The 21,808-nt window shown below is 44.9% G+C and overlaps 1 protein-coding gene across 4 annotated transcripts in view; it reads right to left on the reverse strand.

Moving 5' to 3' along the window:
• Positions 1 to 21,808, reverse strand: part of ZZZ3 (zinc finger ZZ-type containing 3) — a 47,359-nt gene that overhangs the window by 20,898 nt on the left and 4,653 nt on the right. For 2 of the 4 annotated variants that reach the window (XM_075832867.1, XM_075832870.1), the window contains exon 2: positions 3,409 to 4,880. In XM_075832867.1, coding sequence (XP_075688982.1) covers positions 3,409 to 4,829 — 1,421 coding nt within the window. In that variant the 5' untranslated portion in view covers positions 4,830 to 4,880. Of the gene's footprint in view, positions 1 to 3,408; positions 4,881 to 8,248; positions 8,334 to 8,419; positions 8,524 to 21,808 lie in introns of those variants that run through there. The other 2 variants (XM_075832868.1, XM_075832869.1) reach the window with 2 other exon arrangements.

Genomic DNA, 21,808 nt, shown 5'->3' on the forward strand with positions numbered 1-21,808 from the left:
ACGTGGTGTATATCGGCTTGTTCTGCTGCTCAGTCCGTAACGCGCATGCGCTGTCATTGCTGTTCTCGCGGTCCCTTCTGCTCTCGAGATAACAGCAGGGGCCGCGCATGCGCGTTACAACAGAACAAGCCGATATAGACCCCGTCACAAGTGACGTGTCGTATACCCGGCAAAAAATTCAAGATCAACAAAGCGGCAGAGCCAGTGCAGAGAGTGACGTCACCAGTCAAGTTCCCCACGGCAGGATCTGGAAACGGGGCCACTTTGGAAAACGTAAGTATATTACAGATGTATTTACATTTATAACTTACATGCATTAAAGGGGTTTTTGAAAATATGATGGTATCTCGGACAACCCCTTTAATAGTCTTTTGATGGATTTTTTTTTTTTTGAGGCCCCCTGGACAACTCCTGTAGGGAAAGAAGAAAAAATAAAATCTCCTACCTTTTAATAAACATTTAATTTAACGGGAGAAAAATTGCAAAAGTTAATAACACAACGTTCCAGCAATGCATTTTGGGGCAGACTTAAAGAGGCTCTATCACCACATTATAAGTGCCCTGTCTCCTACATAAGGAGATCGGTGCTATAATGTAGGTGACAGTAATGCTTATTATTTTAAAAAAACCAATCTATTTTTAACACTTTATTAGCGATTTTGGTTTATGCGAATTAGTTGCTTAAAGCCCAACTGGGCGTGTTTTTACTTTAGACCAAGTGGGCGTTGTACAGGGGAGTGTATGACACTGACCAATCAGTGACCAATCAGCGTCATGCACTCCTCTCCATTCATTTACACAACACATAGGGATCCTTTTAGATCGCTATGTCTTATAATAACACATTAACAATACTGAAGTGTTTAGACAGTGAATAGACATTCCACGGGATGTCTATTCACAATCTCTGCACTTCGTTACTCTGTCTGTGGTAGTTACAGCAGAGGAAGCGTGATCTCGCGAGATTACGCTGTAAATGACAGGTTACAACGAGATCACGCTTCCTCGGCTGTAACTACCACAGACAGAGTAACGAAGTGCAGAGATTGTGAATAGAAATCCCGTGGAATGTCTATTCACGGTCTAAACACTTCAGTATTGTTAATGTGTTATTATAAGACATAGCGATCTAAAAGGATCCCTATGTGTTGTGTAAATGAATGGAGAGGAGTGCATGATGCTGATTGGTCACTGATTGGTCAGTGTCATACACTCCCCTGTACAACGCCCACTTGGTCTAAAGTAAAAACACGCCCAGTTGGGCTTTAAGCAACTCATTAGCATAAATCTAAAATCGCTAATAAAGTGGTAAAAATAGATCGTTTATTTAAATAAAAAGCATTACTGTCACCTACATTACAGTGCCGATCTCCTTATGTAGGAGATAAGGCACTTATAATGTGGTGACAGAGCCTCTTTAACTCCGTCCTTGGGTTATACATCTATGTCCTACAAAAACATTACACAAAACTAAAAAAATAGATGGAGATTGTAGAACAAATTGCTGCGATTGGGTGATGACAAAAAATAAAAAATAAAAAAAATTAATGAACGGCATGAAGAAATAAAAATGGAGAGGGTGGTGAAATCCAGTACTGTGCTGGATCTAAGGCTCTGTTCACACCTGTGTTAGGTTTAAATTGATTTTTGAGGGTCAGAATAGCGTAGCATGCAGTAGTACTGTATCCAGAAAAAAAACACAAGACCCAACGGAAACATGACTGATCCATTATAAGCCAATACAGAGAAGAAAAAAAATGGATCAGTCATGGCTCCTGTAAAAATGGAAAACATGACGTAAGTGTGAACAGAGCCTAATATACAACACTCGAAACATGACATAACATCGCCATCTAGTGTTCATTAGAGAAATATAACAAAGCAGTCTAGGGAATACGGTAGATCGACTGATAAAGATGACCTGTCCCCTCTTCTGACATCTCTGCTTTAGCACATTCTTGTATTCTGGAGCCTCTTTTCTTAGGGTCATCTAAGTTTGGTTCAGTAGAACTGCTGGGGTCTTATTATATAGACCCTACCATGAGCCTGGTTTAGTTGTATGAAACCCTTTTACAAGCCGCTAATCACCTGATGTGCTCTTATTTCTATAGTAAAGACGCGAGATCTGCGGAGAAGAAATAACTGCACCGGGCTCTAACAATACATCGTATCATTGGATCAGTGAACCAGCAATGCACATGGGTCGTATGGGGGTAAAGAGGTGACTTGACAGAGCGTTTACTCAGAGAGCACTGGTTTCATTGCTGGACACAGCACCGGATTACACGAGGCCTCTACATTTCCAAGTTTTGAACTAAGTGAAGGTCGTATGCGAATGGTAGAAGACCGAGGCAGAAAACACTGGACCACTGCCCTCCAGTGGCCATTTAAGTTTTGTTTTTTACTGCGGGGCATATTTTTTAAAATTGTCCAAGTGGTGTCATTGATCATTTCAGAAGGGGCACCTGCTTGTTTCATTCCTAAATCGGACTTGTCCTATTTTAGTGTCTGCGGAAGTAGCTTGCAGGAAGCGGCAGCCATTTTTAGCAGCTGTGGAGCTTAAAACCGGTCACAGATTGTTTATACAAATGCCCAGTCTCTGATCTCTTCCCCTCTTTGGTTCTCCTCCTTTTTGGTTTTCCACTAAATTCAAACAGACTGGCAGACTGGGAGCGAACAGCTAGAAAATGGAGACAAGACATTTGTTTTCTTTGCAACAAGCCGGCGACCTGAAGGATCTCTCCACATTAAGCTTTATAGGAATGACTTTAGATCCACTTTAAAGGGACACTCTGACACATACATGTATACACGGTGTTATGCCTAGTGCGCGGCTTGAAGGGCGGAGCATGACACAGGGATTCCCAGAACACAAAAAAGAATCTGTGTCATGCTCCTCCCCCTCAAGTCCTGCACTGGATAGAACACAATTCTGTTCAACAACCATTTCTCCATTCACCACAAAAACTGCCTGATGAAATGGATCGTTCCTACATAAACCTCGAAAAAAAAAAAAAAAAACACAGAGTGCTCTATAGTGTACACAGCAGGATAAAGCCGTAATAGCACAGACATACAATATAAATTGTGCCAATATAAATTGTGCCAACATAAATTGTGCAACCAGGCACATCTCTTGGAGAAACGCAAATGTCTAAAGGAGTCGACTGCAGCGCAGTCAGTAATTGTGAACGCAAGGACGGGGTCCGCTATAGAGACTATATATATATATATATATATATATATTATAATTTTTTTTTAACTGTGTATAGTCACCAATGAAACCTAATGCGTGATCAAAAACATAAAAACACAAAACTACACTGATGAAAACCTTCAGCTTAAAGGCACCGACACAATAAAACATTACCGGGTAGCGGAAAACAAAGTTACCATGGTTACACATACTCTTTGTTGTGTTTCAATGCCACGTGATCAGACTCAAAGTAATAGACGTCGGGCTCATCGTCCTCCTCCTCTGCGGGCTGAATGCCGCCGCCGCTCTCCCTGGTGGATGGTGCGGCACACACTGTGCCGGTGGCAGGGCAGGGGAGTTTCTCCTGTGAACGCTTCACAGCGCAGCTTTGATTTTTGTCGCCGCGATCGTCACTTTCTGGATTAATCCCGGCGCCATTAACGGCGCCTCCAAGTCCGCTGTTCTCTCCAGGACCCTCCTCTGCCTGCCCGTTCTCTCCACACAGAGACAGACTGTCTTTAACAGAAAGCGGCTTCCTCGGGGAAGTTCTTAAAGTATATCTATGTTCTTGTGTGTCTGACAAGCAGGCCTCCGGAGAGGCAACAGCCTCGAACCCTGGTGAATCCAACGCAGACTCTGCCGTCGCCGGCTTGTCCCGAGCAGGGCTTGGTACGCGGTTTGGCGATTTTTGTTCCTTCGAGACACCGTCGCCTACAACGTCCAGCTCGTCCTCGGAGTCCCGGACAGTCGCTGGTGGGTCTGTGCAGGGAACCCCTGCCGTTTCATTGGTCTGGTTTATGCAGTTATTAACTATTTCATGGTCCTGTCTCTCCGCCTGCTCCTCGGAGTGTGTGCAAGGCACATTATGGTCTGAAAGCGCGTCCTTTTTGCCGATACTGAGCACGGGGCACGGAGTTAATGAGCTCCCATTCTCCGAGACAATTAATTCCTTGGGGGGAGGGAACGCACTAACGTTATTCTGTTTAACACTCCCATCTGACGGGCAATTATTACAATTTACAGCAGCGGTCTCATTGTCAATACCGTTAACGACCTGATGGTTAAATACGTCCCCATCGGGCAGGTTTTTTTTCACAAGTTCGTCCGTCTCGGTTTTGATTTCCCTTTGGTTACTATCATCCAGTAAAAGACATCGATGAGCTCGTTTAGCACGGGGAGTCTCTGTTTCATTGTCAGATTCAGAGTTCCTCCTGTCCAAGGGCTCTTTGTGCAATTCCTCCTCCGGACAGCCGGGCTCCTCAGATCGCAGGTAACGTTTGATTTTCCTCAGTACAGGCGACAGCGGTCCGCTTGACTTTTTGTCGCTGTTTTCCACGCTGTCTTTGTCGCTACCGTCTTTCTCTGAAATAGACAGCCCCCTCTTTCTGGGGCTTACCCAAGATTCCCGCGGAGTCGACTGCTTCAACTCACTGCCCTTGGTGAGGTTTCCCTTTTGGATCTGGGCAAGTTCGGGTCTTTTCTTAGGAGACCTTGATCGGAGGAGTGACGGCGGGACGATTTCGTCTGGGTGAGCGATGCTGCGGTTCCTTAGTGTGCGCCCACAGAAGCTTTCATCCAATCCGTTTAACCCCACGGTAGATCTTGTGACGCGTGTCGATCGAGAAGCAGCCATGCTATGGATCACCCCAACTGTGAGATCGACATGATCCTCTCATTGGGAAACCTGGAAAACAAAGACAAAGTTAGTCCAGACAAGCACACACCTGAAATACAATCTCTACTTGTTAGAATGGTCCTTTGACAATAAGCAGATCACAAAGTGTCCCCCTGCTGGGACCACCAGCGATCAGCTGTAATCTGTGAGGAAACCTGGCGGTAAGTGTACAATTTCCCAGCAGCGCCGCCACAGGGAAAATTAAGCATTACACATATCATATCAATGTGTTGTTTGTGCAATACAGGACAGGTCCTCCAGGGAGAGACACTTTATAACCATTCTCCACTCTGACCAAGAGATGAGGATCCTGAACAGGGGACCCCCCTCTAGTAATACAGAATTCCCTAATGGGATCTATGACAATGGGTTTTTAGGCAACCTACTTGCATATTACGGAACTGTATATGTAGCAATTTACTCATTTTCTCAATTCCCCAGCTCAATTACCGGTATTTTCTCTGCAAAGGATATTTCTATGCCATATGATGTTTGTGTAATACAGGACTGCGCTATGGATTCCGTCAAAACAACGGAACCCGGTCACAACGGCGACCAACGGAATCCATTAACAACGTTTCCATTTGCCTTTCCGTTGAGGGGTTAACCTGACAGAAACCTCAGACGGAACCCCTCATCGGAAGGGCAACGCTGATGTGAACAGGCCCTTACTTTAAAAGGTGCGATTAAAAACTACAACCCGTCCGGCAAAATACAAGATCTTATACGGCAATGTCGACGAAAAATAAAAAAAGCTATGGCTTTTTAAAAGGTGATGAGGAAAAAGCGAAAATGAAAAAACTAAAAATGGCGTCGGCGGTTAATGTTTTTACGAGGTGACCTGCCTGTAATAAAGGTCAATATAAACCATAAAACATTCTCATGCAAATAAAGGAGAAACAAGTCCATATCCAGGACACTTCTGGCACGATACAAACATTACAGAGAAACTTTACATTCTTCTGTGGATAACAGGATTAGCGGCGGGAGAAGCCGCGCGTCCAGACATTACCTGAGCCCGTGAGAGCATTATATTTATTACACGACTGTATAAACCAGCATGCCCTGAGCCAAAGGCTTTATTATTACAGCAAAAGGCCATCAGGGCATGCTGGGAATTGTAGCGTCACAACAGCTAGAGTGCCGATGGTTGCGGACTCCTGGAATAGACCGTCAATATCAGATCATTGGTGATCCGAGTCCTGGCACCTTTCATCATTTACCAGGCACAGTGCCGTACAGTTGGTAGTGGCTGTGCCAGGTACTGCAGCTCACAGCAGCGCAATCCCTGCAATACCAAGCACGGCCACTAGAACAACATGGCTGCATTCTTCTAGAAACAGCGCCACACCTGTTTATGGGTTGTGTCTGGTACTGCAACTCAACTCCATGAAAGTAAATGGGGCATGAGCTGTAATACCACGCATAACCTGTGGACATATGTGGCGCTGTCTCTGGAGGAAAATAACCGTTTTGTGCTAATCCTGTACAACCCTTCAAAAAACATGCAGCAAATCCTATAATCTGCATTTTTTTTTTAAGTCCCATATACTACTAGAAAACATGTAGCAGCTGAGTTAAAGGGGCCCCCTTTATTAAGCAGAGCTGGACCAGCGACCAGCTGATCTCCATGGGTCCGACTTCTCAAACACCCAGCGATCAGCTATTATCGCAGGTGGAAGCCGGGTATGGCCAGACATTTCCCTCCATACAGACCTATAGAAAGGGGTCCCCAAGAAGGGAACCCCCCCCCCCCTCTTTGGCATCCATACGCTCTAATAGGGCATACACAGGGGTTGTCGCTGTAAGAGAACTCCTTTGACAAACCACCTGGCACCGGACCGCACAGATCTCACGTCTGACTCGACTCTCCCGGGTTCTTCAGTTTCCAGTCACTTCTCTACTTATAAAATCCATTCCTCCAGTTTCCAGCGATTACTCCAGTCGTTCTGGTTGTTGCTCTCGGCTCGGCCGCTGCAGGATTTCACGCACCACAATCACAGATTTACATTCCTGCCATTTCAGCAAAGCGTGTGCATGAAGTAGAAACGTTGGCACAGATACATTTCACTTCCCTGCAAAGTCAGCGCCTCACAAAGAGACACAGAAAGTCCATGTCCGAGGAGATTGTGCCGTTATTACACAGCGGCGATACAGGAGGAACGTGATCCACAACAGAGATAAGCCGAGTGATCCTGAACCTAAGAAATGTTAAATACTCCCACCCCCAATCCCAGGACTATGATCATAAATTACCCAGCTGACCACAAAATACTCTGTGCTGCTGCGCGGTCTTGATTATATCTGAAGTGTGTAGCGGTCGCGGTGTAGCAGCATATCCACAGACCCGCCACATGGGGGTGGGGGTGTCCATGTATGTGCGTGGCTCTCTCCATTCACTTCTATGGGCATTGCGGAAACAGCCGAGCATGCGTGCAATTATTATTGTAGAGGGTGGCGAGTCTTTTAACGATAGGAAAGTATCATAAGTAGTTGGCGCACTGTGAACACCTCAGCAACTTATTTTTTTTGCAGTGCCCCAATGCCCCCATAACAAAGCTTATCGCTTTATCCCCTTTTCTTTACTGGGCAGCCACAGTGCCCCCATTACTTTACTGGGCAGCCACAGTGCCCCCATTACTTTACTGGGCAGCCACAGTGCCCCCATTACTTTACTGGGCAACCACAGTGCCCCCATTACAGTCATACTGCAACAGTACACATATAATAATGGCGCAAGCCTCCATAACAGAGACGGCCTACAATAGGAGACTGCGACAGAAGAACGATCTTCGCCATACATTGCATTAAAGGGTTTGTCCTTGATTAGAAAAAACATGGCTGCTTTCTTCCAAAAACAGCACCACACCTGTTAACAGGCTGTGCGTGGTATTGCAGCTTGGCCCCATTCACTTTAACGGAGTTCAGCTGCAATACCAGACACAACCCATGAACAGGTGTGGCGCTGTTTTTGGAAGACAGTAGCCATGTTTTTCTAATCCTGGACGACCCCTTTAGTTACCGCTTCGTGCAGGCGTGTACCACATGGTTGAAAGTCTGCCGTGTAACACTATGGGGGGGGGGATTTATGATAACATTCTGTTTCCCATAGCAACCAATCACAGCACAGCTTTCAAGAAGAAATTAAAGCAGAGCAGTGATTGGTTGCTATGGGCAACAAGACTGATTTTCTGTTTTCAAGTTTTCATAAATGTCCCCCACCTGGTAGCAAACCACTGCATATCCCCATGTAGTCACTGAGGCCTCTAACAGGGATATTTTACAAGCCCCATCATTGTAAGCCCTTGCAGCAGCATGTGCCACACACCACTGTGACTATACAGAGAAAGAACCCCCACCATGTACACACTACATACCACAGACCCCGCCCACAGCCTTCAGAGACCACGCCCCCTCCATCCTAATTGCGGGCACGTCGTGTCACGGGTGTCACTCCTCACCTCAGCCCGCGTCCCTCCCTCCGTCCCGACATGTGACACCCGTGTTATACATACACACTCCTCCCTATCACCGGTCCCGCTTCTCACCTCCCTCCTCACTCCCCCGGACATGTCTTCCCATCACGTTCCCGCGAGAGACAAGAAATCCTCGCGAGAGCAGACGAGCATAGCAACGATCTCACACTTATTCCTCCCCTTATTCAAATATAGCTAAGCCATCAGCCGTGCTCCGCCGAAGTGATGGGCGGGGAAAACATGCGAATACTAGCTATAATCTCATACTGACTCCTCCCTGCTGGGATGTGCTATAACCAACATAAACTACGATCTACTAAGTGGGCGGAGCCAAACACCTATAGAACCAAGCACACTGACTCCTCCCCCTGGTGCGCTGTAACGTAACCAACACAGAAACAGACTATGAAGTAGGCGGGGCCAAGACGCACATAGCAACAATCTGAAACTGACTCCTCCCCCCGCCACTGATGCGGACTAATATAATCAAGGCAGCTTTACCAAGCGGGAGGTGCCTCACACGCAAGGAGGGTGTGTCAAACAGACTACTCCCCTTCCGGAGCTGCTGCTGCTGCGCTCTGTATAGCCAGACGGCAATAGCCATGCTTCCCCCACCACGTGGGCGGGGCTAAAAAAAAACACCTGATCACACCTAATGCACATGTGCGAGCGATAATAACAGACTAGAGGAACCAGTATAATGTACAGGTATAATATACAGCAGGAGCAGTATAATGTACAGGTATAATATACAGCAGGAGCAGTATAATGTACAGTACAGGAGCAATATAATGTACAGGTATAATATACAGGAGGAGCAGTATAATGTACAGGTATAATATACAGGAGGAGCAGTATAATGCACAGGAGGCGCAGTATAATGTACAGGACAGGTATAATATACAGGAGGAGCAGTATAATTCACAGCACTGGTATAATGCACAGCAGGAGCAGTATAATGCACAGGAGGAGCAGTATAATGTACAGGGAGAGCAGTATAATGTACAGGAGGAGCAGTATAATGTACAGGAGGAGCAGTATAATGTACAGGAGGAGCAGTATAATGTACAGGAGGAGCAGTATAATGTACAGGAGGAGCAGTATAATATACAGGAGGAGCAGTATAATGTACAGGGGAGCAGTATAATGTACAGGAGGAGCAGTATAATGTACAGGAGGAGCAGTATAATGTACAGGAGGAGCAGTATAATGTACAGGGGGAGCAGTATAATGTACAGGAGGAGCAGTATAATGTACAGGAGGAGCAGTATAATGTACAGGGGAAGCAGTATAATGCACAGGAGGAGCAGTAAAATGTACAGGGGAGCAGTATAATGTACAGGGGCAGCAGTATAATGCACAGGAGGAGCAGTATAATGCACAGGAGGAGCAGTATAATGTACAGGAGGAGCAGTATAATGTACAGGAGGAGCAGTATAATGTACAGGAGGAGCAGTATAATGTACAGGAGGAGCAGTATAATGTACAGGGAGAGCAGTATAATGTACAGGAGGAGCAGTATAATGTACAGGAGGAGCAGTATAATGTACAGGAGGAGCAGTATAATGTACAGGAGGAGCAGTATAATGTACAGGAGGAGCAGTATAATATACAGGAGGAGCAGTATAATGTACAGGGGAAGCAGTATAATGCACAGGAGGAGCAGTAAAATGTACAGGGGAGCAGTATAATGTACAGGGGCAGCAGTATAATGTACAGGAGGAGCAGTATAATGTACAGGAGGAGCAGTATAATGTACAGGAGGAGCAGTATAATGTACAGGAGGAGCAGTATAATGTACAGGAGGAGCAGTATAATGTACAGGAGGAGCAGTATAATGTACAGGAGGAGCAGTATAATATACAGGAGGAGCAGTATAATGTACAGGGGAAGCAGTATAATGCACAGGAGGAGCAGTAAAATGTACAGGGGAGCAGTATAATGTACAGGGGCAGCAGTATAATGTACAGGGGGGGGGGCAGTATAATGTACAGGGGGGGCAGTATAATGTACAGGGAGCAGTATAATGTACAGGGAGCAGTATAATGTACAGGGGAGCAGTATAATGTACAGGGGGAGCAGTATAATATACAGGGGCAGCAGTATAATGTACAGGGGGGGGCAGTATAATGTACAGGGGAGCAGTATAATGTACAGGGGGAGCAGTATAATATACAGGGGCAGCAGTATAATGTACAGGGGAGCAGTATAATGTACAGGGGAAGCAGTATAATGTACAGGGGAGCAGTATAATGTACAGGAAGAGCAGTATAATGTACAGGAGGAGCAGTATAATGTACAGGAGGAGCAGTATAATGTACAGGAGGAGCAGTATAATATACAGGAGGAGCAGTATAATGTACAGGGAGAGCAGTATAATGTACAGGGAGAGCAGTATAATGTACAGGGGAGCAGTATAATGTACAGGAGGAGCAGTATAATGTACAGGAGGAGCAGTATAATGTACAGGAGGAGCAGTATAATGTACAGGAGGAGCAGTATAATGTACAGGGAGAGCAGTATAATGTACAGGGAGAGCAGTATAATGTACAGGACAGGTATAATATACAGGGGAGCAGTATAATGTACAGGGGAAGCAGTATAATGCACAGGAGGAGCAGTATAATGTACAGGAGGAGCAGTATAATGTACAGGAGGAGCAGTATAATGTACAGGAGCAGTATAATGTACAGGGGAGCAGTATAATGTACAGGGAGAGCAGTATAATGTACAGGGGAGCAGTATAATGTACAGGGGAGCAGTATAATGTACAGGGAGAGCAGTATAATGTACAGGAGGAGCAGTATAATGTACAGGAGGAGCAGTATAATGTACAGGAGGAGCAGTATAATGTACAGGAGGAGCAGTATAATGTACAGGGAGAGCAGTATAATGTACAGGAGGAGCAGTATAATGCACAGGAGGAGCAGTATAATGTACAGGAGGAGCAGTATAATGTACAGGGAGAGCAGTATAATTTACAGGAGGAGAAGTATAATGTACAGGGGAAGCAGTATAATATACAGGAGGAGCAGTATAATGTACAGGAGGAGCAGTATAATGCACAGGAGGAGCAGTATAATTCACAGCACAGGTATAATGCACAGGAGGAGCAGTATAATGTACAGGGAGAGCAGTATAATGTACAGGGGGAGCAGTATAATGCACAGGAGGAGCAGTATAATGTACAGGGGGAGCAGTATAATGTACAGGGAGAGCAGTATAATGTACAGGGAGAGCAGTATAATATACAGGAGGAGAAGTATAATGTACAGGGGGAGCAGTATAATGTACAGGGGGAGCAGTATAATTCACAGGAGGAGCAGTATAATGCACAGCACAGGTATAATGTACAGGGGGAGCAGTATAATGTACAGGGGGAGCAGAATAATGTACAGGGGGAGTAGTATAATGTAATGGGGGAGCAGTATAATGTACAGGACAGGTATACTGTACAGGAGGAGCAGTATAATATACAGGAGGAGCATTATAATGTACAGGGGGAGCAGTATAATGTACAGTACAGGTATAATGTACAGGAGGAGCAGTATAATGTACAGGGGGAGCAGTAGAATGTACAGTACAGGTATAATATACAGGAGGAGCAGTATAATGTACAGGTATAATATACAGGAAGAGCAGTATAATGTATAGGACGAGCAGTATAATGTACAGGGGGAGCAGTATAATTTGAAGTACAGGTATAATGTACAGGGGAAGCAGTATAATTTGAAGTACAGGTATAATGTATAGGGGGAGCAGTATAATGTACAGGGGAGCATAATAATGTACAGGGGGAGCAGTATAATATACAGGACAGGTATAATGTACAGGAGGAGCAGTATAATGTACAGGGGGAGCAGTATAATGTACAGGGGGAGCAGTATAATGTACAGGAGGAGCAGTATAATGTACAGGGGAAGCAGTATAATGTACAGGGGGAGCAGTAGAATGTACAGGGGGAGAAGTATAATGTACAGGGGGAGCAGTATAATGTACAGGGGGAGCAGTATAATGTACAGGACAGGTATAATGTACAGGAGGAGCAATATAATGTACTGGGGGAGCAGTATAATGTACAGGGGAAGCAGTATAATGTACAGGGGAAGCAGTATACTGTACAGGGGGAGCAGTATAATGTACAGGGGAAGCAGTATAATGTACAGGAGGAGCAGTATAATATACAGGACAGGTATAATGTACAGGAGGAGCAGTATAATGTACAGGGGGAGCAGTATAATGTACAGGGGAAGCAGTATAATGTACAGGGGAAGCAGTATAATGTACAGGAGGAGCAGTATAATATACAGGACAGGTATAATGTACAGGAGGAGCAGTATAATGTACAGGGGGAGCAGTATAATGTACAGGAGGAGCAGTATAATGTACAGGGGAGCAGTATAATGTACAGGGGCAGAATATAATGTACAGGGGCAGAATATAATGTACAGGGGCAGAGTATAATGTACAGGGGCAGAGTATAATGTACAGGGGCAGAGTATAATGTACAGGGGCAGAGTATAATCTACAGGGGCAGAGTGTGATGTACAGGGGCAGAATATAATGTACAGGGGCAGAATATAATGTACAGGGGCAGAGTGTAATGTACAGGGGCAGAGTGTAATGTACAGGGGCAGCAGTATAATGTACAGTACAGGTATAATATACAGGAGAAGCAGTATAATGTACAGGGGCAGCAGTAAAATGCACAGTACAGGTATAATATACAGGAGGAGCAGTATAATATACAGGAGGAGCAGTATAATATACAGGAGGAGCAGTATAATGTACAGGGGGAGCAGCATAATGTACAGGGGGAGCAGTATAATGTACAGGGGAAGCAGTATAATGTACAGGAGGAGCAGTATAATATACAGGAGGAGCAGTATAATGTACAGGGGCAGAGTATAATGTACAGGGGCAGAGTATAATGTACAGGGGGAGCAGTATAATGTACAGGGGCAGAGTATAATGTACAGGGGCAGCAGTATAATGCACAGTACAGGTATAATATACAGGAAGAGCAGTATAATGTACAGTACAGGTATAATGTACAGGGGAAGCAGTATAATGTACAGGGGGAGCAGTATAATGTACAGGGGAAGCAGTATAATGTACAGGGGGAGCAGTATAATGTACAGGAGGAGCAGTATAATGTACAGGGGCAGAGTATAATGTACAGGGGGAGCAGTATAATGCACAGTACAGGTATAATATACAGGAGGAGCAGTATAATGTACAGTACAGGTATAATGTACAGGGGAAGCAGTATAATGTACAGGGGGAGCAGTATAATGTATAGGGGCAGAGTATAATGTACAGGGGGAGCAGTATAATGTACAGTACAGGTATAATATACAGGAGGAGCAGTATAATGTACAGTACAGGTATAATGTACAGGGGGAGCAGTATAATGTACAGGTGGAGCAGTATAATGTACAGGGGAAGCAGTATAATGTACAGGGGAAGCAGTATAATGTACAGGGGGAGCAGTATAATGTACAGGGGCAGCAGTATAATGTACAGGGGAGCAGTATAATGTACAGGGGAGCAGTATAACGTACAGGGGGAGCAGTATAACGTACAGGGGGAGCAGTATAATGTACAGGGGGAGCAGTATAATGTACAGGGGAGCAGTATAATGTACAGGGGAAGCAGCATAATGTACAGGGGGAGCAGCATAATGTACAGGGGAGCAGTATAATGTACAGGGGAGCAGTATAATGTACAGGGGGAGCAGTATAATGTACAGGGGAGCAGTATAATGTACAGGGGGAGCAGTATAATGTACAGGGGAGCAGTATAATGTACAGGGGAGCAGTATAATGTACAGGGGGAGCAGTATAATGTACAGGGGGAGCAGTATAATGTACAGGGGGAGCAGTATAATGTACAGGGGAGCAGTATAATATACAGGGGGAGCAGTATAATGTACAGGGGAAGCAGTATAATGTACAGGGGAAGCAGTATAATGCACAGGAGGAGCAGTATAATGTTCAGGGGAGCAGTATAATGTACAGGGGAGCAGTATAATGTACAGGGGAAGCAGTATAATGTACAGGGGAGCAGTATAATGTACAGGAGGAGCAGTATAATGTACAGGGGAGCAGTATAATGTACAGGGGAGCAGTATAATGTACAGGGGAGCAGTATAATGTACAGGGGGAGCAGTATAATGTACAGGGGGAGCAGTATAATGTACAGGGGGAGCAGTATAATGTACAGGGGGAGCAGTATAATGTACAGGGGAGCAGTATAATGTACAGGGGAGCAGTATAATGTACAGGGGAAGCAGTATAATGTACAGGGGAAGCAGTATAATGTACAGGGGGAGCAGTATAATGTACAGGGGGAGCAGTATAATGTACAGGGGAGCAGTATAATGTACAGGGGGAGCAGTATAATGTACAGGGGGAGCAGTATAATGTACAGGGGGAGCAGTATAATGTACAGGGGAAGCAGTATAATGTACAGGGGAGCAGTATAATGTACAGGAGGAGCAGTATAATGTACTGGGGGAGCAGTATAATGTACAGGGGAGCAGTATAATGTACAGGGGCAGAATATAATGTACAGGGGCAGAATATAATGTACAGGGGCAGAGTATAATGTACAGGGGCAGAGTGTGATGTACAGGGGCAGAATATAATGTACAGGGGCAGAATATAATGTACAGGGGCAAAATATAATGTACAGGGGCAAAATATAATGTACAGGGGCAAAATATAATGTACAGGGGCAGAGTGTAATGTACAGGGGCAGAGTGTAATGTACAGTGCAGGTATAATATACAGGAGGAGCAGTATAATGTACAGGGGAAGCAGTATAATATACAGGGGGAGCAGCATAATGTACAGGGGAAGCAGTATAATGTACAGGGGAAGCAGTATAATGTACAGTACAGGTATAATGTACAGGGGAAGCAGTATAATGTACAGGGGGAGCAGTATAATGTATAGGGGCAGAGTATAATGTACAGGGGGAGCAGTATAATGTACAGTACAGGTATAATATACAGGAGGAGCAGTATAATGTACAGTACAGGTATAATGTACAGGGGGAGCAGCATAATGTACAGGTGGAGCAGTATAATGTACAGGGGAGCAGTATAATGTACAGGGGAGCAGTATAATGTACAGGGGGAGCAGTATAATGTACAGGGGGAGCAGTATAATATACAGGGGCAGCAGTATAATGTACAGGGGAGCAGTATAATGTACAGGGGGAGCAGTATAATGTACAGGGGAGCAGTATAATGTACAGGGGAGCAGTATAATGTACAGGGGAGCAGTATAATGTACAGGGGGAGCAGTATAATGTACAGGGGGAGCAGTATAATGTACAGGGGGAGCAGTATAATGTACAGGGGAGCAGTATAATATACAGGGGGAGCAGTATAATGTACAGGGGAAGCAGTATAATGTACAGGGGAAGCAGTATAATGCACAGGAGGAGCAGTATAATGTTCAGGGGAGCAGTATAATGTACAGGGGAGCAGTATAATGTACAGGGGAAGCAGTATAATGTACAGGGGAAGCAGTATAATGTACAGGGGAAGCAGTATAATGTACAGGGGAGCAGTATAATGTACAGGAGGAGCAGTATAATGTACAGGGGAGCAGTATAATGTACAGGGGAGCAGTATAATGTACAGGGGAAGCAGTATAATGTACAGGGGGAGCAGTATAATGTACAGGGGGAGCAGTATAATGTACAGGGGGAGCAGTATAATGTACAGGGGAGCAGTATAATGTACAGGGGAGCAGTATAATGTACAGGGGAAGCAGTATAATGTACAGGGGAAGCAGTATAATGTACAGGGGAGCAGTATAATGTACAGGGGGAGCAGTATAATGTACAGGGGGAGCAGTATAATGTACAGGGGAGCAGTATAATGTACAGGGGGAGCAGTATAATGTACAGGGGGAGCAGTATAATGTACAGGGGAAGCAGTATAATGTACAGGGGAGCAGTATAATGTACAGGAGGAGCAGTATAATGTACTGGGGGAGCAGTATAATGTACAGGGGAGCAGTATAATGTACAGGGGCAGAATATAATGTACAGGGGCAGAATATAATGTACAGGGCAGAATATAATGTACAGGGGCAGAGTATAATGTACAGGGGCAGAGTGTGATGTACAGGGGCAGAATATAATGTACAGGGGCAGAATATAATGTACAGGGGCAAAATATAATGTACAGGGGCAGAATATAATGTACAGGGGCAGAGTGTAATGTACAGGGGCAGAGTGTAATGTACAGTGCAGGTATAATATACAGGAGGAGCAGTATAATGTACAGGGGAAGCAGTATAATATACAGGGGGAGCAGCATAATGTACAGGGGAAGCAGTATAATGTACAGGGGAAGCAGTATAATGTACAGTACAGGTATAATGTACAGGGGAAGCAGAATAATGTACAGGGGAAGCAGTATAATGTACAGTACAGGTATAATGTACAGGGGAAGCAGTATAATGTACAGGGGGAGCAGTATAATGTACAGGGGAAGCAGTATAATGTACAGGGGGAGCAGTATAATTTACAGGGGAGCAGTATAATGTACAGGGGGAGCAGTATAATGTACAGGGGGAGCAGTATAATGTACAGGGGGAGCAGTATAATATACAGGGGCAGCAGTATAATATACAGGGGCAGCAGTATAATGTACAGGGGAGCAGTATAATGTACAGGGGAAGCAGTATAATGTACAGGGGAGCAGTATAATGTACAGGGGGAGCAGTATAATGTACAGGGGCAGAGTATAATGTACAGGGGGAGCAGTATAATGTACAGGGGCAGCAGTATAATGTACAGGGGCAGCAGTATAATGCACAGTACAGGTATAATATACAGGGGAGCAGTATAATGTACAGTACAGGTATAATGTACAGGGGAAGCAGTATAATGTACAGGGGCAGCAGTATAATGCACAGTACAGGTATAATATACAGGAGGAGCAGTATAATGTACAGTACAGGTATAATGTACAGGGGAAGCAGTATAATGTACAGGGGAGCAGTATAATGTACAGGGGGAGCAGTATAATGTACAGGGGAGCAGTATAATGTACAGGGGAGCAGTATAATGTACAGGGGGAGCAGTATAATGTACAGGGGAAGCAGTATAATGTACAGGGGAAGCAGTATAATGTACAGGGGAAGCAGTATAATGCACAGGAGGAGCAGTATAATATACAGGAGGAGCAGTATAATGTTCAGGGGAGCTGTATAATGTACAGGGGAGCAGTATAATGTACAGGGGGAGCAGTATAATGTACAGGGGAGCAGTATAATGTACAGGGGAGCAGTATAATGTACAGGGGAGCAGTATAATGCACAGTAGGAGCAGTATAATGTACAGGAGGAGCAGTATAATATACAGGAGGAGCAGTATAATGTTCAGGGGAGCAGTATAATGTACAGGGGAGCAGTATAATGTACAGGGGATCAGTATAATCTACAGGGGAGCAGTATAATGTACAGGGGAGCAGTATAATGTACAGGGGAAGCAGTATAATGTACAGGGGAGCAGTATAATGTACAGGAGGAGCAGTATAATGTACAGCGGGAGCAGTATAATGTACAGGGGAGCAGTATAATGTACAGCGGGAGCAGTATAATGTACAGGGGAGCAGTATAATGTACAGGGGAGCAGTATAATGTACAGGGAGCAGTATAATGTACAGGGGAGCAGTATAATGTACAGTATTATGTCCCGCCTAACACCATAAACAAAATAAAATGAAAATGATCATTAGTATAATCATTATGTATTTAGTTCTAAAAAAAGGATTGCCAAAATTCTTTTGTGCTTTCATCCCCATGCAAGGACCCACTCTAGTCATGTATGCCACAGTGGGGAACCCAAGTCGTGACCCCAGGGGCACCACAAGCATGTATGCCTTCTGTACTGCAAGAAAACATGGGATCTCCCTGCTTTAGGCAATAAGAACTTTTTCTTTGACAGAAAAAAACTATATAAGTTATGCCAAAACATAAGATACAAAGTATCCTCCACCTAGAAATGACATAATGAAAGAAAGTAACAAAACCACAGCACAAATCCACTGTGTGTAAACAATAAGGGTCGGCACCCTGATGTCATATACAGCCTCAGGTTCATACCCAAACAGCAGAAGAGCATGCAGTGACCTCAGTGGGGAGTACAGCCCGGGCTACTTGGAGTCATGTGATGGGCAGTTACAGGTACCCATTGGGCAACCTCACATTCGTTATATCAACTTTTTCAACCAATTTAGTATTTATCCAATGCATCTAGAATAAAAAAAAGATAACTAATCTCTGTATGCAGCAAATAGTCTGGATTACAAATATTTTGCCAGGTTGGTACGCAGCACCTACGCAGACCTATCTGTCTCAATGGCTACAGTCTTGAAGTGAATGGGAGGCGGATTTCATGCACATTTCTTCACAGAAACCCGCGTGTAACTGGAACATGTGAACGGGACCCAAGTAAGTAAAAGAAAGTCAATTTTGTGGAATGAGATCCAGGCCAGGACGGGATTTTGCGGTTGTTTTTCTTCGCAGTAAAAGTACGGTCCCACCTAGCAGCGGCCACATACGGCCAAAACCATGCCTACATGCGGTTGCGAATGGCCAGAGGATTTTGCTGGATATTACTGCCAAGATCTTACAGCCATTCCCCACTGCATGTGGACGTGGTTTCGCATGCGGTTGCCACTAGGTGGAACCTTACCCTTAGGCCTTATTCAGACGAACGGGATATACGTCCGTGCAACGCGTGCGATTTTCACGCGCATCGCACGGACCTATATTAGTCTATGGGGCCGTGCAGACATGTGCGTGATTTTTACTCAGCGTAAGTCCGCACAAAAAGTCACGACATGTCCGATCCTTGGGCGTTTTTCACGCATCACGCACCCATTGAAGTCAATGGGTGCGTGAAAACCACGCATGCCGCATGGAAGCACTTCCGTGCGACCAGCGTGATTCGCGCAACAGCTGTGAAAAGGATGAATGAAAACAGAAAAGCACCACGTGCTTTTCTGTTTACAAACATCCAAATGGAGTGTCATTATGATGGCGGCTGCGCGAAAATCACGCAGCCGCGCGTCATATGCTGAGGCCACACGGAGCTGTTAAGTGCCTTTTGCGCAGGCCTTAGGGTATGTTCACACGCAGTGTTTTCAGACGAGCCTTTATTTTACGCGTCGCTGTCAAAATACGGCGCGTAAAATGACGGCTCGTCAAAAGAAGTGAATGTCACTTCTTGGGACGTTTTTGGAGCCGTTTTTCATAGACTCTATTGAAAACAGCTCCAAAAACGGCCGTAAAAAACGCTGCGAAAAACGCAAGTTGCTCAAAAAACGTCTGAAAATCAGGAGCGGTTTTCCCTTGAAAACAGCTCTGTATTTTCAGACGTTTTTTATTAAGCGTGTGAACATACCCTAAGGATTTATCAATTCCCAATACTTGCTCAGCGGTTTCATTGTCTAATGTTCTCTGCGGGTCCAAGCAGCCAGACTTTACAGCTACACAGCGACATAGTGACTTTGGCTGTGATAATTGTATTATTATCCATCATACCTGTGTCCTGGTCAAAGTCGACTTGTAGCCCTAGAGTAAAGGTAGGGAAACATATAGTTGTCCCTGTCCGGCTGAGGTGAGGTGAGACCGCGATGCGCCCAAAACCCTCACCAACACGCGGTTTTACAGGAAATCGTTGCAGCTTTCAAATGTACACTATGGAGCTCCTCATTATACAGCACTGTACACTATGGAGCTCCTCATTATACAGCACTGTACACTATGGAGCTCCTCTCAGTATACAGCACTGTACACTATGGAGCTCCTCTCATTATACAGCACTGTACACTATAGAGCTCCTCTCATTATACAGCACTGTACACTATGGAGCTCCTCTCAGTATACAGCGCTGTACACTATGGAGCTCCTCATTATACAGCACTGTACACTATGGAGCTCCTCATTATACAGCACTGTACACTATGGAGCTCCTCTCATTATACAGCACTGTACACTATGGAGCTCCTCATTATACAGCGCTGTACACTATGGAGCTCCTCATTATACAGCACTGTACACTATAGAGCTCCTCTCATTATACAGCGCTGTACACTATGGAGCTCCTCATTATACAGCGCTGTACACTATGGAGCTCCTCTCAGTATACAGCACTGTACACTATGGAGCTCCTCATTATACAGCACTGTACACTATGGAGCTCCTCATTATACAGCACTGTACACTATGGATCTCCTCTCATTATACAGCGCTGTACACTATGGAGCTCCTCTCATTATACAGCACTGTACACTATGGAGCTCCTCTCTCAGTATACAGCACTGTACACTATGGAGCTCCTCTCTCATTATACAGCACTGTACACTATGGAGCTCCTCATTATACAGCACTGTACACTATGGAGCTCCTCATTATACAGCGCTGTACACTATGGAGCTCCTCTCAGTATACAGCACTGTACACTATGGAGCTCCTCATTATACAGCACTGTACACTATGGAGCTCCTCATTATACAGCACTGTACACTATGGAGCTCCTCATTATACAGCACTGTACACTATGGATCTCCTCTCATTATACAGCGCTGTACACTATGGAGCTCCTCTCATTATACAGCACTGTACACTATGGAGCTCCTCTCATTATACAGCACTGTACACTATGGAGCTCCTCATTATACAGCACTGTACACTATGGAGCTCCTCATTATACAGCACTGTACACTATGGAGCTCCTCTCATTATACAGCACTGTACACTATGGAGCTCCTCTCTCATTATACAGCACTGTACACTATGGAGCTCCTCATTATACAGCACTGTACACTATAGAGCTCCTCTCATTATACAGCACTGTACACTATGGAGCTCCTCATTATACAGCACTGTACACTATGGAGCTCCTCTCATTATACAGCACTGTACACTATGGAGCTCCTCATTATACAGCACTGTACACTATGGAGCTCCTCATTATACAGCACTGTACACTATGGAGCTCCTCATTATACAGCACTGTACACTATGGAGCTCCTCTCATTATACAGCACTGTACACTATGGAGCTCCTCTCATTATACAGCACTGTACACTATGGAGCTCCTCTCTCATTATACAGCACTGTACACTATGGAGCTCCTCATTATACAGCACTGTACACTATGGAGCTCCTCATTATACAGCACTGTACACTATGGAACTCCTCATTATACAGCACTGTACACTATGGAGCTCCTCTCATTATACAGCACTGTACACTATGGAGCTCCTCATTATACAGCACTGTACACTATGGAGCTCCTCATTATACAGCACTGTACACTATGGAGCTCCTCTCATTATACAGCACTGTACACTATGGAGCTCCTCTCATTATACAGCACTGTACACTATGGAGCTCCTCTCTTATTATACAGCACTGTACACTATGG

Source organism: Rhinoderma darwinii, chromosome 7 (assembly GCF_050947455.1).
Source record: "Rhinoderma darwinii isolate aRhiDar2 chromosome 7, aRhiDar2.hap1, whole genome shotgun sequence".
Taxonomy (NCBI): domain Eukaryota; kingdom Metazoa; phylum Chordata; class Amphibia; order Anura; family Rhinodermatidae; genus Rhinoderma; species Rhinoderma darwinii.